This window comes from Rhinatrema bivittatum, chromosome 9 (assembly GCF_901001135.1).
Source record: "Rhinatrema bivittatum chromosome 9, aRhiBiv1.1, whole genome shotgun sequence".
NCBI lineage: Eukaryota > Metazoa > Chordata > Amphibia > Gymnophiona > Rhinatrematidae > Rhinatrema > Rhinatrema bivittatum.
This window is the reverse complement of record NC_042623.1, coordinates 255,473,922-255,496,431: the sequence shown is the minus strand read 5'-3', so window position 1 is coordinate 255,496,431 and position 22,510 is coordinate 255,473,922. Positions and strand designations below refer to the sequence as shown.

The window sequence follows — 22,510 nt, the reverse complement described above, 5'->3', positions numbered from 1 at the left end:
CATGGGCCGTATAACTGGGCAGACGTGCGGCAGGCAAGAGGGAGGGGGGAGGGGGGCACAGCCTAGGTGCGGAGAGGGGCGGACAAGGGGATTAGGGGCCAGTTCAAACCTGGGCATGAGCCAATGAGACAAAGAAGGCGGCGTCTCTGAGCTCAGGTACTTAGAGGTAGGGCGGGGTGGGGGGAGCACATTTGCAGCCTGGAAGCGAGAGCAACAGGCTGACCTCAGCACGGCTGTGCTGTAACAGGCTGACCTCAGCACGGCTGTGCTGTAACAGGCTGACCTCAGCACGGCTGTGCTGTAACAGGCTGACCTCAGCACGGCTGTGCTGTAACAGGCTGACCTCAGCAGGGCTGTGCTGTAACAGGCTGACCTCAGCAGGGCTGTGCTGTAACAGGCTGACCTCAGCAGGGCTGTGCTGTAAGAGGAGCAGATCAGCTAAAGGAGCAGGAACGATTTCTTTGATTACATCATTGGGTAAAGTACATAGATTTTGTGGCTTATAGGCAAAATGTTGAGAATATTAATGGTAATTGTGTGTTGCTAAGGTCTGGAAGGTATGCTCACCCCCCCCCCCCCCCTTTTGCATTGAGCTGGCTCTGCATTACCAGTACTTTATTTAATGAAAAGGCTTTGAATGCATGGCTGCTTCTGCCTGGAATGTTATTTTATTTAAGGAAATGCCTTAGCACATGGCTGGTTATATATATTTTAACTAATATATATTTAGTGAAATGCCATGGGCTCATGGCCACACTTTACCTGTTATTATATATATATATTTTATGAATTCATGGCTGGCTTTCAGCACAATGCTTGCTCTGCATGTTGCTGTATTTATTGAAAGGGCAGCGAGTGCAGGGCTGGTTATCTTTCACTTGTAGCCTCTTAGAAACGCCATTGAAGGGGTCTACACATGGTGAATGCATAGGTGGTTAGAGCACATGGCTGGCAGTAGCAGGCTTGGTAGCTCAGTGGTTAGAGCACTGATCTTGTAGGCTTACTTTACTTTAAAATCGATGTTTTCTATGTATTGCTTTACCCCCCGCTCTCTAAATTGCTAGGAAGTGGGCAGGCTTCATGTCTACCATGCTACCTCAACATCCTGTGGATGTGCTTTGTTATACCTAAGTAATCTGACAATTAAAAAGTAGCCAGCATTCCGTAGTTGGGAATTCTGATGATATGTCCGTGGGACAGCGGTATGGCATTTGAGTGCTCAGCCAGGTTAACAGGATGGTTTTTATATTAATCCTAAAGGTGATATTTAGCATTCGGTTACCATTTAAAGGGACAGCTGTCCCATGTGCACGTTTATACTGAATTATAAGGGGTACAGGACCCTCAGCTTGATAGATATGATTTAGGCTGCGCTATGCAGCTCTATACAAAGTAAATTAAAATATTAATGAAAGGTTGGCTTACATCTTAGCATGGTATTGTGGTTCTCATGGGAAGGGCTTGCCAGCAGAGGTCAGCACATGGCAGCGGCCATTTTGGGAGTTTAGCACATGGCAGCGGCCATTTTGGAGGTCAGCACATGGACTTTCAGGATTTTCTTTTTTTTTTTTTTTTTTACTTTCCTTTTACTCCCCAGGCCCCCCCCCCCTCCACCTTCCTCAGCTGCCCCCACCCCCATCCTGTTCCCGTCCAGCCCCCCCAAACTTGCCGGGCCCAAACGTGCGCCCAGCCCCAGCCCCCCTCCCCCCCGGCTCCTTGCACCCCTCCCCCACCCCCCCTTAGCAGGTGTGCGCACACCCACGTTTGGCTACCTATTCATATGCCCCCCCCCCCCAAAACTGTGCGAGATCTAACCATTTAATATGTCTACACAGCATGGCTACCACTCAGTTTGCTATGGCTTTTGCCCCGTCCGCACTTATGCCGGACCAGGCTCAGGCTCTAGCCAAGCGAGCACGTCAGAAGCCAAGCAAATTGCAGGAAAACTTCGCGGCAACGCCAGAAGTCGAAAAACGTAAGACCAAGACACAGAGGAATAAGAAGAGGAAATCCGCAAGCACACGACAACCGCGTAGCATCAGCCATTTGGGCTGCTATGTGCCGGAGCAGCCCCCTCCACGGGGCATGACCCCTGCAGCACCGACCCCTGCAGCACCGCCACGAGAGAACTTCGGCAATGTTACCGAACGACAGCTGCGTCAGCTCATGGACCAAACCTGGTCAGCGGCTGCTATCCATGGCACGGACAGGGTGAAGGCAATGCTGGATGCCTTAACGCATACCACTAGCCCATCCCCTGGCTCAGTGCCCATCGGTCCACAGCACGGTGCAGCGGGCAGCTCCAACAGTTCAGCTGGCAACACCCAGCCACCAGCACGTCAACAGACAGCTCATGGACAACACGGGCAACCGCAAGAAGGACAGAACTGTGAGTACCCTGATTTAAACCGGGGCCAGGGTAATGTGCAGGTACCCCCCAACACAGCCCAGTTACCCACCACCAAGGAATGGCAGCGAAGTGTGGCTGGGGCCACAAAGCGCTCCTACTGACAATTTCGCTGCTATGAAAGCTATTTTCGATAACTGGCATGGGCAGGGTAATGCTAACACTAGCCCAACACAGGAAACAGGGCAGTCAGGACGACCCATGGGGGATATTTTACTTGTGACACCAACCCCAGCCCCAGCTACAGCTGTTGGAACACCAACCACAGCTACAGCGGTTGGAACAACGGTGGGTCAGCTGGGGACCAATGGGCACAATACCACTGGTAGCTCAGCCACGAATGGCAATAACGCTGCACAATACACATGTACAGTGGGCTCACTAACCGCGCATGTGTCAGAGGCGTTAAAAGAGAAAATATGGCGCAGCGAATATGTAGATATATTCGAGCTGCTCAGGAAAGAAGGGGAGGGTTCCGATCCCAAATGCCACGAAGCGTGCAAACTCTCAGCTAGGGAGAAACCCTGCATCGCTAAGACGCTAGCTAATTGGTCAGCAGGATTCAGAATTCTGTCATCCATCATAGGTCAAAAATTTCCTGAAAAATGTTGCTCCTTAATTGCTTACCAGGACGTCATTTGTGGTGCTTATCGCACTTATGGCGGTACGGCTTGGTTGGAGTATGGTGCAGGAGGTTGTCCCTGGCTTCGCTGGCAATGCATACCAGCCGAGTACATGGTTAACTCCTCGCCAACATACTTTTACGGGAAGATTTCCATTTCGGCAAGGTCAGCCCTTTCGTCAAGGGCAAAGGTGGGGGCAAGCCACTAGATTTAGGGGTGGGGGGACTCCCATCTGTAGGCTGTTCAACTCTGGTTTTTGCAGATTCGCTGCTGCCTGCAAATTCAGACACGCCTGCATGGGATGCGGTGCAGGCCACCCTCAAACAAAATGCTCAAGGGGAGGAACCATCCCCCACACAGAGCAACAATAAATTCATTAGAGCACCTACCCCCATTAAGATACATAGCTTGCAGGTCTGTTTAAAGGGTTATCAGCCCAAGGAGGCCAGATGGCTATACGAAGGGTTTTCCCAAGGTTTTCATATACCTTTCATGGGGCCAGAAACCGCCACAGAGGCTAAGAATCTCTTATCTGCGAGGAATAATGAAGAGGTCATTGCACTAAAGATCAAAAAAGAAAGCGACATGGGTAGGTTGGAAGGCCCATTCAAGGACAAACCTCTACCTCATTTTAGGATTTCCCCTCTGGGGGTGGTTCACAAAAAAGAGCCAGGGGAATTCCGAATGATTCACCATTTATCCTTCCCAGAGGGTGGGTCAGTGAATGATTACTTGGACCCCGAAGCATGCTCGGTCGCCTACGTCTCATTTGACCAGGCATTAGACATGGTGAGGCATTGGGGGCAAGGGGCATGGTTGGCAAAAGCCGACATTGAATCAGCCTTCCGCTTGCTTCCAATACATCCAAGCTGCTTCCATCTGTTGGGGTTTCAATTCCGAGGTAAATATTACTTCGATAAATGCCTCCCGATGGGCTGCTCTATATCTTGCGCCTACTTTGAGAGGTTTAGCACATTTGTGCAATGGGCTGTAGAGCAGGACATCGGGAAAGGGAAAATCATACACTATTTGGATGATTTTCTGTTTACCGGCCATAGGGACACACAGGCCTGTGCGCAAGCCCTCGAAGCATTCACCCGGAAAACTGACGAATTAGGCATTCCGCTAGCTAAGCACAAATCAGAAGGACCGTCACAAAAATTGTCATTTCTCGGTATCGAAATTGATACTCTGCAAATGGTCACACGCCTACCGCCCGCAAAAATAGCAGCGTTACGGGCCAACATATCTACTACCGAACAATCACGCTAAAACAAATGCAGTCACTCATTGGTCACCTCAATTTCGCTTGCAAGATCATGCCCATGGGTCGCCCCTTCATGAGAAGATTGTCCCAAGCCACAGCAGGTATTCGCAGGAGCCATCATTTCATTAGAATCACCAAGGAGCTCAGGGAGGACCTCATAGTATGGAAGACATTCCTAGGGGAATATAATGGGCGGACAGTTTGGAGGGACCCGATCATGACCAATAGGGAGCTGCAGCTCTACACCGACGCAGCGGGGAGCGCTGGATTTGGGGCCTATCTGGCTGGGAAATGGTGCGCGGAACGATGGCCAGTACAGTGGGAAGCCATGGGTTTACTCAGAGACATCACTTTTCTCGAATTGTTCCCCATTGTTGCAACAATACACATGTGGAAAGCATGTTTCCACAACAGAAGAGTGGTTTTTTGGTCAGACAACATGGCGGTTGTACAGGCGAAAAATTCTCTCACCGCTCACTCCCCTAGGGTCATTAGGCTATTGCGGGATTTAGTACTGCTCTGCCTGCGCATTAACCTGGTCTTTAAGGCTAAGTACGTTCCGGGGGAAGCTAACGGCATCACTGATGCATTGTCTCGTTGTCAGTGGTCTCGTTTCAGATTCCTGGCCCCGGAAGCAGAGCATCACCCTTATCACGTCCCTCCGCGGATTTGGGAATTAGGGTGCCCGGAATCGCCTCCATATTGAGATCGGCTCTGGCAGAGTACGGGGAGAGCATATGCACGCGGCTGGAGCCTGTTCCAAAAATTTTGCCAATCAAATAACACGCAAGTTCAAGGGACAATGACAGAGAGAAATGTAATGACAGAGAGAAATGTAACAGAGTTCTTGCTCTACCTCAAGAACTCGGGAGTATCAAGAGCACAGGCAGGGCAACATGTAGCTGCTATTGTTTTCGTCTCCAAACTATGGGGGATAGGCTCAATTAGCAACTCCTTTCTCATAAAAAAGATATTAGAGGGTTGGCGGAGACAAGAACCAGTTAGAAGGGACGCCAGAAAGCCTATCACACCAATGCTGCTACAAGCACTGGTAAAGGAGCTCCCCAGCCTAGTTTGGGACAATTATGAGGTAAAGCTGTGGACCGTGGCTTTTTCACTAATGTTCTTTGGTGCATTTAGAAACAGCGAGCTTATCCCGAGGGCAAAGGTGACCACCAGGGCATCGGATGGGGGTCTCCTGATAAAAAACATAAGGCTGTTTAATGAGACAGTACAGATCTTTCTCAGGCGAGCAAAAACTGATCAACGGGCAGTAGGTCGCTGGATTACATTATACCCTGCTCATACGGGGGTGATATGCCCCGTAAGGGCTACAACAGAATACCTCAAAGTACGCCCGCTGGGGGGAGGGCCCTTTCTAAAACACAAAGATGGCAACGCGCTATCGCGTTACCAGTTTATCAGTATGCTACGCAAAGGCTTGGAAAAGATAGGGGAAGACGCGGGAGCTTATCACACACATTCATTCCGAATAGGCGCAGCATCCTTCGCCAGCAGCGGTTTAAGCGAAGATCAAATTAAGGCGCTAGGGTGGTGGAAATCCGGTAAATTCAAAACATACATACGACCCAATAACCAGACACCCCAATGAACAGTCTCACTGAGAAACATAAAAAGCATATATTTACCGTCCTGTTGCACATAACCGTTTTATTTTGTCTATCATAGACTCGCCAGCGGGGAGCGTGAAAGTGATATGGATCATGGGGCACTCGTACATTTATTGGGCGCACATTAGAACCAAGAGAAAGACCTCCAGCGAGCAGATGGGCATACCTCGTAGCAAGGCCAGCTTATTCTGGCTCGGCAAACGAGGGATGAGGGGTCCAACTAATGCCTTGCATCCTCCAATACGCCAGGCAACTACCACAGCCTGATATCATCTGTCATTTGGGCGGTAACGATTTGGTCGCAGTCAAAAACATTGACTTAATAATCACGATCAAGAAGGACTTGACTGCAATTAAGGCTATATGGCCAGCCGTGGTATTGGTATGGTCCCACATTATCCCCCGATTGGTCTGGAGGGACGCGAGGTCGCATAAATCCATCGCAAAAAGCAGGCGCAAATTGAATAAAGAAGTGGGGACGTGGTTGAGAGCTATAGGGAGATATGTCATCAAGCATGATGATATTTCGCTCTCATGTTCAGGCATGTATAGGCCGGATGGGGTTCACTTATCAGACGTTGGGGTAGATATCTTCATCCTTGCACTGCAAACGGCCACAGCAGCTTTAATTAATTAGTGGGGGTAGAAAACAAGTAAGGTTTTACTGTTTCCTACTTTGGCGGGTGCCCTCACCGGAGCAGAAGGGGATGTATCACTGCATAGAGGGGAAGTTTTTGGTGTTGGGGGAGGGGGAAGGGGAGGAGCACAGCACCAAGGACTTTGCATAGGGGGAAAGCGGGGGCATGGATATAACTAAGCATGGCGGAGACCGAGATAATGGCCGGTCTGGGGGTGGCCCAATGAAGGCCTGGCATAAGCAATAACCGCGGCCCGCAAGGCCAGCATGGCGGAGACCGAGATAATGGCCGGTCTGGGGGTGGCCCAATGAAGGCCTGGCATAAGCAATAACCGCGGCCCGCAAGGCCAGCATGGCGGAGACCGAGATAATGGCCGGTCTGGGGGTGGCCCAATGAAGGCCTGGCATAAGCAATAATCGCGGCCCGCAAGGCCAGGGGTGGGAGGAGGCGGCAGAATACTGCACGGAGCGGCAGTAGCCACGGAGGCGTTCACGGAGCGGGATGCCAGTGGCGGGTGTTCCCCTTCACGGAGCGGAAGGCGGGATTGGCATTCACGGAGCGGGGTGCCAATGGTATACCACCTTCACGGAGCGGAAGGATGGAGGGCTGCCGTCTCCAAAAAAGCATTGGGGTGGGAAGAACAAGCAAGGTACCGGTGAGGGCGTGGCATTTAGCTAATGCCAATTGTTTAAGCTGCTGCAATATAAAGTAATAAGGTTATAATGTTAAATGCTGGCTGTGGCCGTTTCTTCCACTTAATAAAAGTTATCTTGGCTTACCTACTCTGTTGTCGCGTGGTCAAGGGTGGGAGGGGCGGTCGTCCGTGAGCTACGGCGTGCCAGAGTTATGTAATAAGGCGCCCTGGCCAGAGTGCACAGTTGTTTTTTTTTGTGTTCAGTTTTTACGGCTGTTGTAGCAAGGAGCTGTGTGCACAGCAATGAATGTATAAAGTTGGCATTAGCTCTTACCTCTCCGTGCACAGAGGTGCGCTGGCTTACCTTGTGTTTTCTTAGCACTGCAAACATCTCTTGGTGAAAGTGGCATAAAGTTTGCCAGGCTAACGTTTAGTCTACAGGTGGAAGCTGGCAGTTCAGTGCTGGGATTGTACATGCAGAAAGCATTGTTGCCTGCACTGAAAACAGTTTTATGCACATAAACCATGTTTTCTGAGTAGTAAACATGATTTATGTGCCCTAAGCATTTTCATTATGCACATTTGTTTTTGTTTTTTTTTTTGTTTGGTTGGTTTTTTTTTTTTTGGGGGGGGGGGGGGGGGGGGGGGAGGGTTGCATATTTTTTTAACTCCAGATGCCTTAGAATAACATTAGGTTACTGCTTTAGGAGTTTAAAAAACTATAGTGTACAGTCTGTGTGTGATAGACAGATTTTAACGCTCATTTTAGTACTTTGGCCCCTGAGGTGTAGTTAAATTTCACAGGAAATGGCGTATTTTTGCACAAGCAAATTAGCTCAGGCAAAATCTGGACTGAGCCAATTTGCATCAATTTTCAGCTCATTAGCGCTTCTGCATATTTTCAGTGAATGGCTTCTCAGGCAAAAAAATAGCCTGTGCTAAATTTTGCAAATGTGCTAGTGTGTGCTTTTTGAAATGTTTGCAGGTGCTCTTCCCTTTGTGATGTTCCTGACTCCCTATATTGCCCTCTAAGGTACTTCATTCTCAGGATACACACAACCCTGGCTTTAGGCATTCTTGTACCAGCAGGATTACACACTAGCCCTGGTTTTAGGTTCTTGCACCTTCGGGATTACACACTAGCCCTGGTTTTAGGTTCTTGTACCAGCAGGATTGCACACTGTCCCTGCGTTTTAGGTTCTTGTACCAGCAGGATTACACACTGTCCCTGCGTTTTAGGTTCTTGTACCAGCAGGATTGCACACTGTCCCTGCGTTTTAGGTTCTTGTACCAGCAGGATTGCACACTGTCCCTGCGTTTTAGGTTCTTGTACCAGCAGGATTACACACTGTCCCTGCGTATTAGGTTCTTGTACCAGCAGGATTACACACTGTCCCTGCGTTTTAGGTTCTTGTACCAGCAGGATTGCACACTAGCCCTGCGTTTTAGGTTCTTGTACCAGCAGGATTGCACACTAGCCCTGCGTTTTAGGTTCTTGTACCAGCAGGATTACACACTGTCCCTGAGTTTTAGGTTCTTGCACCCTCGGGATTACACACTGTCCCTGCGTTTTAGGTTCTTGTACCAGCAGGATTGCACACTGTCCCTGCGTTTTAGGTTCTTGTACCAGCAGGATTGCACACTGTCCCTGCGTTTTAGGTTCTTGTACCAGCAGGATTACACACTGTCCCTGCGTTTTAGGTTCTTGTACCAGCAGGATTACACACTGTCCCTGCGTTTTAGGTTCTTGTACCAGCAGGATTACACACTGTCCCTGCGTTTTAGGTTCTTGTACCAGCAGGATTGCACACTGTCCCTGCGTTTTAGGTTCTTGTACCAGCAGGATTGCACACTGTCCCTGCGTTTTAGGTTCTTGTACCAGCAGGATTGCACACTGTCCCTGCGTTTTAGGTTCTTGTACCAGCAGGATTACACACTAGCCCTGGTTTTAGGTTCTTGCACCTTCGGGATTACACACTAGCCCTGGTTTTAGTTTCTTGCACCCTCGGGATTGCACACTAGCCCTGGTTTTAGGTTCTTGCACCTTCGGGATTACACACTAGCCCTGGTTTTAGGTTCTTGCACCTTCGGGATTACACACTAGCCCTGGTTTTAGGTTCTTGCACCTTCGGGATTATACACTAGCCCTGGTTTTAGGTTCTTGCACCCTCGGGATTACACATTAGCCCTGGTTTTAGGTTCTTGCACCCTCGGGATTACACATTAGCCCTGGTTTTAGGTTCTTGCACCCTCGGGATTACACATTAGCCCTGGTTTTAGGTTCTTGCACCCTCGGGATTACACACTAGCCTTGGTTTCAGGTTCTTGCACCCTCGGGATTACACACTAGCCCTGGTTTTAGGTTCTTGCACCCTCGGGATTACACACTAGCCCTGGTTTTAGGTTCTTGCACCCTCGGGATTACACATTAGCCCTGGTTTTAGTTTCTTGCACCCTCGGGATTGCACACTAGCCTTGGTTTCATGTTCTTGCACCCTCGGGATTACACACTAGCCTTGGTTTCAGGTTCTTGCACCCTCGGGATTACACACTAGCCCTGGTTTCAGGTTCTTGTACCCTCGGGATTACACACTAGCCCTGGTTTCAGGTTCTTGCACCCTCGGGATTACACACTAGCCCTGGTTTCAGGTTCTTGCACCCTCGGGATTACACACTAGCCCTGGTTTCAGGTAATCTTGTACTTCATGACAACCACGCTCTCTGGCACTGCCCCATCCCCATACTCATTTTGTAGTAGTTTGAATTAATTGCAGTATGCAAATGCTCGAGCTGTCCTCGTTTACATGTTTCTCCCCAGATCACTGCAGTAAACGCTCTGCTTCAGGGGAAGAAAAAGACTTCCCTTCTCTGCAGCACCAAGGAGCCTTTTCATGGATGGAGAAGGGAGCAGGAGTCAGAGCTGTGCCTGCACTCGGTGTCCCCGTGTCTCTCTCCGATGGGAGGCTACTGTGGAGGCAGGGGCTCCGGGGGAGACTCTAGGTCCCCCTCCATCTCCCCCGGGAAGGGGTGGGAGGGCTGTGCTGCAGCGTGGGCAGTTTCCATGGAGCTTGCAGCTGAGCCGAGGGAGTCTGGCAGCTGCAATAGGAGACAGGGGGACTGAGAGTCAGCAGCAATCCCTCAGCGCCAAACCTGGCAGCGATGATCCCCCAACCTCCTCAGCTTCAACCCTGGGGAGCGGTGACACCTGCCCCCCCCCCCCCCCCCCCGGGAGAATCCGTAGGGAGCCCAAAGCCCCTCACCTCCACTTCAGCCCTGGGAAGCGGTGACCCTTCCTCAGCTCCAGCCCCGATGATCCCCAGGCAGAGACCCTCCCCCTCCTCCCCAGGAAGTCCCTCCATCCCGTCCAGGCCCGGGAGCGGTGACCCTCCCCAGGGTACCAGCCCCCGACTCCTCCTCTCCAGAGCCAGGAGCAGGGCCTCCCCTCTCCTCGGAAACCTCTCGAGTCCATCCAGTCCCGGGAGCAGCGCAGCAAGTCCCAGGTGCAGCGACTCTCCCCTCCCCTCCCACGACGCCCCTCAACTCCAGGCAGCCCCGGAAGCAGAGACCCTCCCCAGGGAAACAGCCCCAGCAGCAGTGCCCCCCCCCCCCCCCCCTCCCTCCAGTCCCGGGACCGGAGACCCTCCCCAGGGAAACAGCCCCAGCAGCAGTGCCCTCCCCCCCTCCAGTCCCGGGACCGGAGACCCTCCCCAGGGAAACAGCCCCAGCAGCAGTGCCCTCCCCCCCCCAGTCCCGGGACCGGAGACCCTCCCCAGGGAAACAGCCCCAGCAGCAGTGCCCTCCAGTCCCGAGACCCTCCCCTCGCCAGGCGAAGCGGCGGCTCCTCCTCCTGCTGCTCCTCTTCAGCGCTCAGTCGCCGGCTGCGGCACTGGAGCCTGGAGAGCAGCCTGGGAGCCGCCGCTCCTCTGCTCGGGCCGGGCGCTGGGAGCCGCCGCCGCCCGGGACCTCCAGCAGGGCAGGTGAGTGCACCTCGCTGCTCCCACAGCCAGGGCAGGAGATCCAGAGGAAGGGCTGCTCCCCCGCCAGGTAACGTGGCTAGGGTTAGGTGGTATAGCCAAAGAGCAGCCGCCGGCCGAGGGAGCGAGCTCGGAGCCCATTGCACCGTCCCCGGGCTCCCAAGCCGTTTGGGGAGCAGGATGCAGTTGCACGCAAGCTGGATAAGTTTGGAAAGATGCAGCCTGAGGTCAGTACAGAAACGCATGTGAGAGAGAAGCAGGAAAGCAAAAAACGTAGAGGGGAAAGAAAAGCTGAACTTGGAGCAGCTCGCCGTGCATGCCCTAATGCTTTTACCGGCCTTCAACTGGAAGAGTTACCGCGCGATTGCACGGAGCCGGATCGCAGTGTGGGGAGCGCGTTCCTAGGCCAACAAAAAAACAAGTAAAAGTGAATTGCATCTGCGATTCGTCCACTGTTTCTGTCTGTCTGTCCGTCTCTGCTTCGGTACAGGATGGAGGTAGGGAATGGTTTGGGGTTAGGACCATGAAACGACGTACGGTCGCGTCCCACATGGTCAGAAAACAGTCGAGCATTTTGCACGCGAGGAACATCAGAAAAGAAATGAGGTTTTTTGTTTGTTTTTTTTTTTACTATAAGAGCAGTTGTTATGCGGAGAGACCTTTATCCGGCTTTAAAAATACCACACTGAATAGTTCTAGTTTGCTTTTCCATGTTCCTCCTCGTCCACCTTTATGGTGGCAGCCCAATTACTGCAGATGGCACAGACTAATTAAATCTCCCAGTATCTCTGCCAATCCCTTCCCAGGACTAGGCTTTCTGTGCCTATTCTCTAATTGTAAAGCCCTGCAGTGTTGAGAGAGTACACAGAAAGAGAAACAAACTGGGTGCCCCCACACCCACCCACCCACCAGGTATTCCTGTAAGTCAGCGGGGACTGCAGGCAACCCTTGTTTGCAGACAAAAAGTGGAGGAGCCCCCCGTGGCTTCTTGTTGGCTTCCATCCAAACGCAGGGTCTGCGGCTTTACTGAGGACCCGAGATTGAGATCCAACCAAGTTCTTCAGTCCTAGAAACATTAGCAGTGCCTGGATCCTGGTGGCCACTGACCAGCATAAGCACTGTAAAACAAGGAGGGGTGGAATACCCTACAGTTTGTGGATAACCTTGTTGCATATTAAAAACATAGGATAAAGACTCCAGGTCCTTTTTTGATAATCGAGAGCTCTGTAAGACTTTTCCACTTAGAGATCTCTCTCTTCAGACATTTAAACAAACATGTTCAGCGCAGAGAGCCATTCGGAATTTATGCTTTTCTGATACTCTTTGCATTCATACTAGCAACTAAATCACTTAAAGGTGACCCTTAACTTTTTTGTTTCTGTCTTGCCTTACTTAGCTGAAGCGCTCTTCTGTAGTATGTTATATGTGTCTTCTCTGTCCATCTGTCTATGAGGTTGTGGCCTGGAGGCTCCTGATCAGAATGCTGACAATAAACAAGACTGAAACAGCGTAGTGGGGAAAGTCATTAAATTAAAAAAAAAAAAAAGGGGTCTGCTTGACTGTTCTTGACAAGAACCTCTTTCGTCAGGTCGCCCACAATCTGTAAAGGATAAAAAAATAAAAATTGAAACCAGACTACCCACCCAGAGGCACATAACCAGGTCTTCGCTTTCAGCCACCCCCATAGTTCACAGGTTTAGTTGGGATTGGCCCCAATTTCTATTCATTGGGAATCCTGGGATGTAAAATAGAGAATGGAACAAAAGTTCAGGAGGAACAGGTACAGGAGGGGGATGGGGGATTAGTATAGCAGGAACCAGTAGTTCAGGGCAGGTGTAGGGGTGGGTGGATGGATGCAAAAGATAAGGGGATAAAAAAAGGGAAGACAGGGAAGTTAGCCATTGAATGCTTCAGTGGCAAGGCAGAAGGAAGGGGACAGCAGATGCGAACAGCAGCAGGAGAGAGGCTGGGAGACACTGACAGAGGTTTCTATTTTTCAGAAGTACAGCTGGGAATCCTGCATAAGGACAACTGAGCAGTGCTTATAAGGGAGGAGGAATGTGGCTGTCCCAGTACAGCCCCAGCACGGAGATCACTAGGACTGGGTGCCAATCTGCTCCAGAACAGGAGAGGAGATTGATCCAGGGTGCAGCAGAGGCACAGCAATTGAGTATCATGAACATGGGGTGGCCTATAAAGTAATCCTCAATATGAGAAAGAGAGTAAAGGACCTGGAAGCAGGTGATTGCGTATATAATGCATGCAGTCATGGAACCAGAGCAGCGCAGTATATAGACTGGTTAGAGGGGGGATTTTCAGTAGTTCCCGTGGAGCAGCAAAGTAGGTGATGGGAATAAAGAAGATGCAGATAATCTCTGGACAGCGAGGGAATGGAGGAGAGAGAGAGAGAGAGAGCAGAGGGAATGGCAAAGGACAGAGAGGGAGATCAGATAGAGATGCAGACAGAAGAGGAATGGTGATGTCCTGAGAGAACTAGTCAGAGCGATTAGGGAGCAGACAGATGCAGACGGAAAAGGAGTGGGGAGGGACCTGAGGGGGATGCAGGCAGACGAGGAGCAGCATGGATATAAAGAAAGCAGCGCAGCAGAATGGTGGGGGGAGACCAGAGAGGGATGCAGGAAGCAGCAAGCATACAGCATGGTAATCAAAACCGGTTAGGTGGTGGTGGTGGTGCAGAGGGCAGCCTCTGGTCAAAGATTAGGTGGGCTGCAGGAACAGAGAACATGGGTTTGCTGTGTACTTACACACACACACACACACAGACACAGCAGATTCATGAGGCAACAGATCAAGTGGGCTGCAGGAACAGAGAACATGGGTTTGCTGTGTGTGTGTGCCTGCATACATACACAGCAGATTCATAAGGCGCAGATCAAGAGGACTGCAGGAACAGAACATGTAAGTATGGGTATGCGTTCGCACGTGCACACGTGCTGGGGTGAGGGGGTTTGAAAAGGTCAGGATACTTCTAAGGTGATTGTCTTCTTTTTGAAAGAAAAATGCTGTGAGAGCCAATATTTGTGGCTTAGTTTTATGAACAAGATAATTTATATCTCTTGGTTTAATGCAGGAGCAGGATGTGATAAGAGCTTTGGCTCCTTGCCAGGAGCAGTAAGGCAGGTAATCTGAATTGCTAGTAGTGTTAGTATATTGGACAAGAAGCTGTTTTAGATATACAAAGGCTGGCGAGTGAATAGGATCGCCAGCAATGACAAACTGCTTTTTCTATAAAAGGATCTGAATAGTAGCAAATTCAGCAGTTAGGGGTTGCTGGAAGAATATGAGGACTCCAGGTACCTCGGGATATCTAGATAGGGGGGAGAGGGGAGAGAGGTTGTAGGTATATCTGTATAGATATAGAACTAGCTAACATATGCTGCATGTAGAAGTTATTTAGCTAGGATGAGAGATAGTTAAGTTAATTTTGGCTAAGCTCGCCTACAAGATGTACTTTCAAAGAGTTAATAAATGGCAAGAGCACACAGTACAAGAAAATAAGAGTTCAATCGTATTTTGCAAAACTTGTGGAGGTTACTTGGCTGTTTAAAGGGCAGTGTGAGAAACATATAGTCTAAAGGTTTCCAGAAGAGGTTGGTTTATTTTACAAATGAATTAACAGATTCACTCAAGGATGGTTTCATTTACCATCAGAGCCAGCTACTGCCCTCTTTGAGAAGCTGGGTAAACAGAGAGAGCATTTGTGAAAAGAAAAGGGTGAGAAGCAGCCAATCAGGCTCATTTTGTGCTGTGTAGGAAGCTTAAGGTTGGGGAGATTCACGGTGTTCCTTAGGAGCTAACACAGGAGACTGGGAATGTCTCTTTATCATGCAGTGGGCAAGCACGTTCACATCTTTACGAGCTTCTGCAAACTGGCTTGGAAATGGCATTAGGACATGCGGTATGGATGCAAGAGCCAGAAGGCAACGGTAGGGTAATTCTCATGCAAAAGGGTTAACCAGTTGGCTTGTGAAGTTTAATGCAAAGCAACATTTCATATTTTAAAGCTTTTGGGGGAGATCTATCCATTTTAATTAGCGACTTTGATGACAGTTAAATTCTGCTTTCAGCCTAATTGTAAGCAAACAATCAAGTGGTGCCAGTGGTTAATCATTATTCTGGCAAAGAATTGGATCACATTCTGAGTATACAATTAGAAGTACAGATTATGCAGATCTGGAGTTCTGTTGGTACTAAGTAAATGTACAATTGTAGGTACAAAGGGGGAAGTGGGAGCACCGTGTGCATGCATTTGTGTATATAAGGTGTTGCGTCTAGAGGTGGACCCTTGGACGAGACGAGGTTGGAGCTTCCTATTGGGGTTACCTATAGGCCCTTGTCATTGGGAGGCGGATGTAGACAGTGGAGACCCAACCGGACCTTCACCTTTACCAGCCTTTGTTCCCCGCAGGTTGAGCCCTTGGGTGCCGGGGCCAGCAGGACTTAGGAGCGGGTCTCCCTGAGGCTGGTCTATGCTCGTGAGGCGTAGGCAGGTCAGGCGGTCCGATGGTCGGGGCAGGCGGCAAGAAGAAGAATCTGAAGACGGGCCAGAGGTCGAGGCAGGCGGCTAGCAGCAGAAACAGTGAACAGGCAGATGTTCAGGGCAGGCAGAAGACGAAGGCAAGATCCAGGGGCGAACCAAGCCAGGAACCAGGAGAGCAAGCCAGGGGGAAGTGGAGCAGGAACGCAAGGAGGCTGGAGCACAGGGAGGCAACATACAGCTCTAAGGCAGAGCGAGACCTGTTGCTGAGGCGAAGGTAAAGCGGTGGGAGCTGCCTTAAATAGGTCCTGGGGCGGATCACACCTCCGGGTCCCACGGGAGGTGTTTCCTGTTGCGGCCCCTTTAAGAAGGGGGAGGTGCCGCGCACGTCTAGCAGCGGCCGTGGCTGGCAGTGCAGGGATGGCGGGGCCGGTTCCCTGCCGCACCGAGGAAGCAGAGGGCCCTGCCGAGCGAGAGCGGTGGTGGAGGCCCGGACCTGCACGAGGAGTAGGTGTGGCCGGTTGCGGTGTCCCGCGGCCGGCTACCACAACAATAAGGCATGTATTCTTAGTTACCTTAATCAGCCTACACGGGCATAATCAGTCATTGTCAGAGTTGGGGCTGCAAGTTGGCTACAGTGGGGGCTACTGGAAGATCTAGAATAAAGTTCAATTATTTGACTACATGGAGGGTATCAACCACCCAAGGGGGACCAGTCTATTCTGATTACAGTTATTGCCACTTGGATATATTGCCCTGCCAAAAAAGCTGGGAGGAGTTTCACTTTCTTGGCTGTACTTACCCCTGAAATATCAGAAAACAAACTTTGGGAGGCTATGGGGGTCCTGTTTGTTTTTCATACCCAGTCTTAAAAATAAAAAAGAAAGAACTAAATAAATAAAGTTGGACAGCATCACTGGCAAATTGGGGAAGGAGGTCATTGGCAACTGGTGAGATTATGAAATAAGGAGGTGGTGTTATAGGTGACTATAACACCAGCCGTCCATAAACGGGGAACATTGATACTATATTTAGCTCACATTTCTTCTATTAAAAGAGGAGTTTTGTAGTTCTTTTGCTGCAGGGACAGCAGAAGGGACAGAGGTGGCAAGGACACAGCATCGGTTTATCATCAGAAGGGATAAGGGTACCCAGATCACGGTGGCGCCATTCAAGGCATGGGATAAAAAAAAAGTTAATGCCCCTCTACTGCAACCACGTGGATTTCATGATAAAGGAAAATAATGGAAGGATAGACAAATGCTCGGGGATAAGTATGGGCTGCAGGAGGCTCACAGCTAGTAAAGGCACTAGGAAATAATCTCCAGGCATGGTTAAGAAAGTCTAAGACAGTTAGGATTGAGGAAGGATGCAGGACTTTTGCTGGGCTGGTCACGAGGTAGCGTTTTATGCCCAGTCACAGCAGTGGAAGCACACTCGCGTGGAAAGTCGCCCGGGGAAGGGTCATTTTTAAATACCGTGACGGTACGGCACTGTCGTGCTTCCAGTAAAAAGGATGTCAAGCGTCCTAGAGGGGTAAAATCTAGGAGGCAAACAGTGGGAATGCCATAGGTGCTGTTGTAAAATGGATAACCCATAGAGGTGTGCAAGGGGTCCAGCTGATCCCCCACACTCTGTCTGATAACAAGCTTAGATGTCATTGGTATACACTCGGGGAGAAATGATTTAGTGATGCAAAGGAGGAGTCAATTTGATAACAATAATTAATAGAGCTTGGACACTGAATGAGGCACAGGGGTTATTATCTAGTTTCATATCATTTCTAGACTTGACGGGAAGAGAGCCAGGAGTCGCAAAGGGATAGAGAAGAGCAGGAAGAAAGTGAATAAGGAAGTAGCCAGTTACATGATAGTGGATACTTCATGCAGAATTGATGACTCCGTGCACAGGTTTATTTGGGACAGGGGACACCTGTCTGATATAGGCCTGCACATTTTCGATATGGGCATGCCTGTATTTAGGTGTGTGGGGGGGGGGGGGGGCAGGCCCATGTAAGGGGTTTCTGGCCCCTGCCGTGGCAGCAACTCAGCAGCCAGCAAGGAAGATGAAAAATGGCAGGGTGCTCGGGTGCCATCATTTATTTATTTAATTTATTTACTGCTTTTTTTATATACCATCGTTCGGCATAGCCATCACAACGGTTGACAGAGCAGTGCATCGATCAATATACATTCATTAAATTAAGTAATTAGTAAAAAAGTAAAATATTAAAATATTAACAATATTGCACATTAGAATGAAAAATACACTAGAATCTTAATATAAAAGTAAAATTGTTACTTCAAAATTTAATGTGCTCTTATTGGGGTAGATTTCCAAAAACGGCGCGTCGGCGTACTTTTGTTGGCGCTCCAGGCGCAAACAAAAGTACGCGGGATTATAGTAGATACGCGCATATCCGCTAAAATCCTGGATCGGCGCGCGCAAGGCTGCCGATTTCGTGTAGGCGGCGCGCGCCAAGCCGCGCAGCCTGCCTCCGTTCCCTCCGAGGCCGCTCCGAAATCAGAGCGCCCTCGGAGGGAATTCGCTATCGCCCTCCCCTCACCTTCCCCTCCCTTCCTCTACCTAACCCACCCCCCCCCCGGCCCTGTCTAAACCCCCCCCTACCTTTGTTGGGGGATTTACGCCTCCCGGAGGGAGAAGTAAATCCCCGCGCGCCAGCGGGCCGCTGGCGCGCCTAGACGCAACCCCGGGGCGGCTCCGGAGGGCGCGGCCACGCCCCCGGCCCTCCCCCAAAACCCCGTGTCCCGCCCCGAAACGCCGCGCCGATCGGCCACGCCCCCGACACGCCCCCTCAAAACCCCGGGACTTACGCGAGTCCCGGGGCTCTGCGCGCGCCGGTGTGCCTATTGAACATAGGCACACCGGCGCGCAGGGCCCTGCTCGCGTAAATCCGGGCGGATTTACGCGAGCAGGGCTCTTAAAATCCGCCCCATTATGAATAACAGCATAAATATCAGTTAAAGGGCAGCTAGCAGACACCTGAGCTGGCAATGGGCATTAGTTTTAGCTTGGTTATAATAGAGCCAGACCACAAATAACGAGTGGCTGGGAAAGGTGTGAGAAAATAAATAATAAAAGGACCCGTGCCAGGCATGCGGCCGGCATAGGGATGTGGTAAATAAATAAATAAATGGCGGGGGGCAGCACAGCACGGCTGTCCTGTCTCCCGGACATTTTGCCTGGCGCGGCCTGATGCTGGGGGCGTTACAAGGTGACCGGTGATGAAGAGAACACAGTAAGTGTCTCCTCGGGGTGAGTGCTGCATTATAAAAGATATTCAATTTCTCCAGCGTCGGACAGGTTTAGCGTTAAGGCTAGAAAGTTAGCGAGTTAATGTTGCTGTGTACCCTAATGTTGGTGGTTTATATGTGCAGGTTAATAAAAGCTTGAAATGGAATAACAAATGGAGGGGGGGCGCATGAACAGGGGGGAGTAGTCGGACGTGTGCCGAGTGCCAGGATTATGAATTCAAGATAACTTGCTTTATAATCAGCTGCAAGATTGGGGGGAGGGAAGTCTATCAGAGCTAAATAGTCTCCTTTGAACTCAGCTACTTTTATAGCGATTTTTCAATCATTGCAATTGCTAATTGGCTTTACTGTGGTTGTTTGCGTTAATCCAATTTAAATAGGTAGAAGTAAAGGTCAAACAAACAAATTGCAAATGATGCCTTTTTTTATTGGACTAACGGTGATGTTAGTTTAGCTCCATATTTCATGAGACATGAGCCCATTCTTGGTTTTCTGTTTGATATCCTGATGCTGCTTATTTTCCTGCAGAATACATTGAGGGGCGGATTTTAAAACTAGCGCAAATAGCCTACTTTTGTTTGCGCTCCAGGCGCAAACAGAAGTACGCTGGATTTTAGTAGATACGCGCGGAGCCGCGAGTATCCGCTAAAATCCTGGATCGGCGCGCCCAAGGCTATGGATTTTGTATAGCCGGCGCGCGCCGAGCCGCGCAGCCTACCCCCGTTCCCTCCGAGGCCGCTCCGAAATCGGAGCGGCCTCGGAGGGAACTTTCCTTTGCCCTCCCCTCCCCTCACCTTCCCCTCCCTTCCCCTACCTAACCCACCCGCCCGGCCCTGTCTAAACCCCCCCTTACCTTTGTCGGGGGATTTACGCCTCCCAGAGGGAGGCGTAAATCCCCGCGCGCGAGCGGGCCTCCTTCGCGCCGGGCCGCGACCTGGGGGCGGGTACGGAGGGCGCGGCCACGCCCCCGGACCGCCCTGGGCCGTAGCCACGCCCCCGTACCCGCCCCCAAAACACTGCCGACACGCCCCCGAAACGCCGCGACAACCGGGCCCGCCCCCCGACACGCCCCCGACACGCCCCCCTCGGAGAACCCCGGGACTTACGCGAGTCCCGGGGCTCTGCGCGCGCCGGGAGGCCTATGTAAAATAGGCTTCCCGGCGCGCAGGGCCCTGCTCGCCTAAATCCGCCCGGTTTTGGGCTGATTTACGCGAGCAGGGCTCTGAAAATCCGCCCCTGAGGGTGGAAGTTACAAAATAAAGGCTACTCTGTCTAATATCTCATGTTGGCTTGCAGGCAGGTTGGCAACGCTACACTAATTTAAGTACCTGTAAACTGCATCCAAAATGGTGTGGTTAAAGGAGGGTCCACATTACATCAGCTTTCTAAGATTTACCCTGGCTGCTTATTGAAACCATAGGGGCGGATTTTCAGAGCCCTGCTCGCGTAAATCCGCCCAAAACCGGGCGGATTTACGCGAGCAGGGCCCTGCGCGCCGGGAAGCCTATTTTACATAGGCCTCCCGGCGCGCGCAGAGCCCCGGGACTCGCGTAAGTCCCGGGGTTCTCCGAGGGGGGCGTTTCGGGGGCGTGTCGGCAGCGTTTTGGGGGCGGGTACGGGGGCGTGGCTACGGCCCGGGGCGGTCCGGGGGCATGGCCGCGCCCTCCGTACCCGCCCCCAGGTCGCGGCCCGGCGTGCAGGAGGCCCGCTCGCGCGCGGGGATTTACGCCTCCCTCTGGGAGGCGTAAATCCCCCGACAAAGGTAAGGGGGGGGTTTAGACAGGGCCGGGCGGGTGGGTTAGGTAGGGGAAGGTGAGGGGAGGGCAAAGGAAAGTTCCCTCCAAGGCCGCTCCGATTTCGGAGCGGCCTTGGAGGGAACGGGGGTAGGCTGCGCGGCTCGGTGCGCGCCGGCTATACGAAATCGATAGCCTTGCGCGCGCCGATCCAGGATTTTAGCGGATACGCGCGGCTCCGCGCGTATCTACTAAAATCCAGCGCAAACAAAAGTAGGCTATTCGCGCTCGTTTTAAAATCCGCCCCATAGTGTTACGCCCCTCACCTCTGATCCAAAGCAACTCCAGCATAGCCTCCAGCAGTACAGTGTTCCTAGGACCCGGGATGGACTTTCCTGTAACTCTGGACTTCCTTTTATGGGTCTCCTAGCTGGGACTTCCTGTGGTGCTGGCTGATGACATCATGTTCCCCATCAGTATATAAGGAAGTCCTTTGCAACCAGCCAGTGCCTCAGCAACAGATCTCCTGGTGTTCTTGTGCTCCAGTGCATGGTGCTAGCTGTGGCTTGTTGTGCCCGGCTCCTTGTCTCATGCTTTGATTTGTCTTTGTCTTCCCTGTGCCCTGTTCCTTGCCTTGGTTGCACCTTAGTCTCCTCTGTCTGTCTGGTTCTTTGACTCCCTGGTTCTGGCTCTAGCTTGGATCTCTTGTCTGCTGCTTGCCCTGACCCTTGGCCTGGACTAACCTGCCTGCTGGACCTGAACCCTTGCTTGGACCTGGCCATTCTTGCTAGCTGCCTGGCGTGTCTTGGACTTCTCATGTTGTTCTCTGTTCTGAGGTCCAGAACCCAAGAGCTCAACCCAAAGGGGGAGGGGGCTAGCATAGGTGAAGCTGCAGTCTGGCCTGCTACTAAGTCTGTTTTCCAGCTGCCAGTGTAGGCCTTGTGGGTTCACTCACGAGGCTGTTTCAGCTATGTGCAGCACTAAGGGCTCATGCCAGTCCTTATACAGAAAAGGGTTTAAAGTTCTAACCATGATTCAGAAACGTTTATACTTGGATAATCCCAAATATTTGGCCAATGTCATGGGCCTACCAGGACTTTAAGATCATCTCAACAAATGTTGTTAACTATTTCACCAGTGTCATCTGCTAGGTTATCCACTACTAGGAACAGGGTATTCAGTTGTTTTGCACTCTTCACTTTGGAATTTCTTACCTTATGAGCTGGGGAGAGAAAATAATTATTTGCTATTTAGGAAAAAGGTGGAAGCCATGATTGCACCAACATTTTCTGTATTTCAGCCCTTTCAGCTTACAAAGAAACAGTAAGTTTCCTATACGATACATTTTTGACCTAATAATGGCTTTCCTCTTTCTGGATTTCAGTGGTGTTTAGTGGGAGGTTAAAGGAACCTCATGCTAGAAAGCCAGAGGTGGTGATGGGATGAAAAGTGCCAGAGGTGGGCGGGTGGGGCAAAGGTGGTGATGGATGAGAGAGCTTGAGGTGCTGAAGGGGGGTGAAGGGTATCGGAACTAGAGGCAGCGAAGTGGATTTGTGAGAGAGTGATTGAAATGGTTTGAGAGAGTAAGAAAAAGGGGTGATGTGGGGGGATGGCGAGATTATTCAAGGGATGAACTAGGGGTGAGAGTGAATAAGAAAGAGAGTGAGGGGGATAATTGAGAGCTGAGGGAGTCAGGATGATGGGGTGAGGGAGGCAAACTGGCGTGGGTGGAAGGAACATGAGAGGAGGTAAGTTGAATGAAATGTTTGACAGGGAGCGAGAAAGTCAGTGTGGGGATGTTGGGGAGTGAAGGGGGATGACTGTTGGGGG

The 22,510-nt window shown here is 51.0% G+C and overlaps 2 protein-coding genes across 2 annotated transcripts in view; both read left to right on the top strand.

Annotated features, from left to right (window-relative positions):
• Positions 1-411: 411 nt before the first annotated feature.
• Positions 412-5,389, top strand: LOC115099286. Its single transcript, XM_029616841.1, has 3 exons — positions 412-477; positions 1,836-2,389; positions 4,902-5,389. Exons 2-3 carry the CDS (start codon positions 1,837-1,839, stop codon positions 5,078-5,080), a joined length of 732 nt encoding a protein of 243 aa, XP_029472701.1. The 5' UTR covers positions 412-477; position 1,836; the 3' UTR covers positions 5,081-5,389.
• An 8,417-nt stretch (positions 5,390-13,806) lies between these two features.
• Positions 13,807-22,510, top strand: part of LOC115099640 (multiple epidermal growth factor-like domains protein 6) — a 472,995-nt gene continuing 464,291 nt past the window's right edge. Inside the window, 1 exon segment of the mRNA XM_029617371.1 lies at positions 13,807-14,093. Within this exon segment, the coding sequence (XP_029473231.1) occupies positions 14,092-14,093 (2 nt within the window). The 5' untranslated portion in view covers positions 13,807-14,091.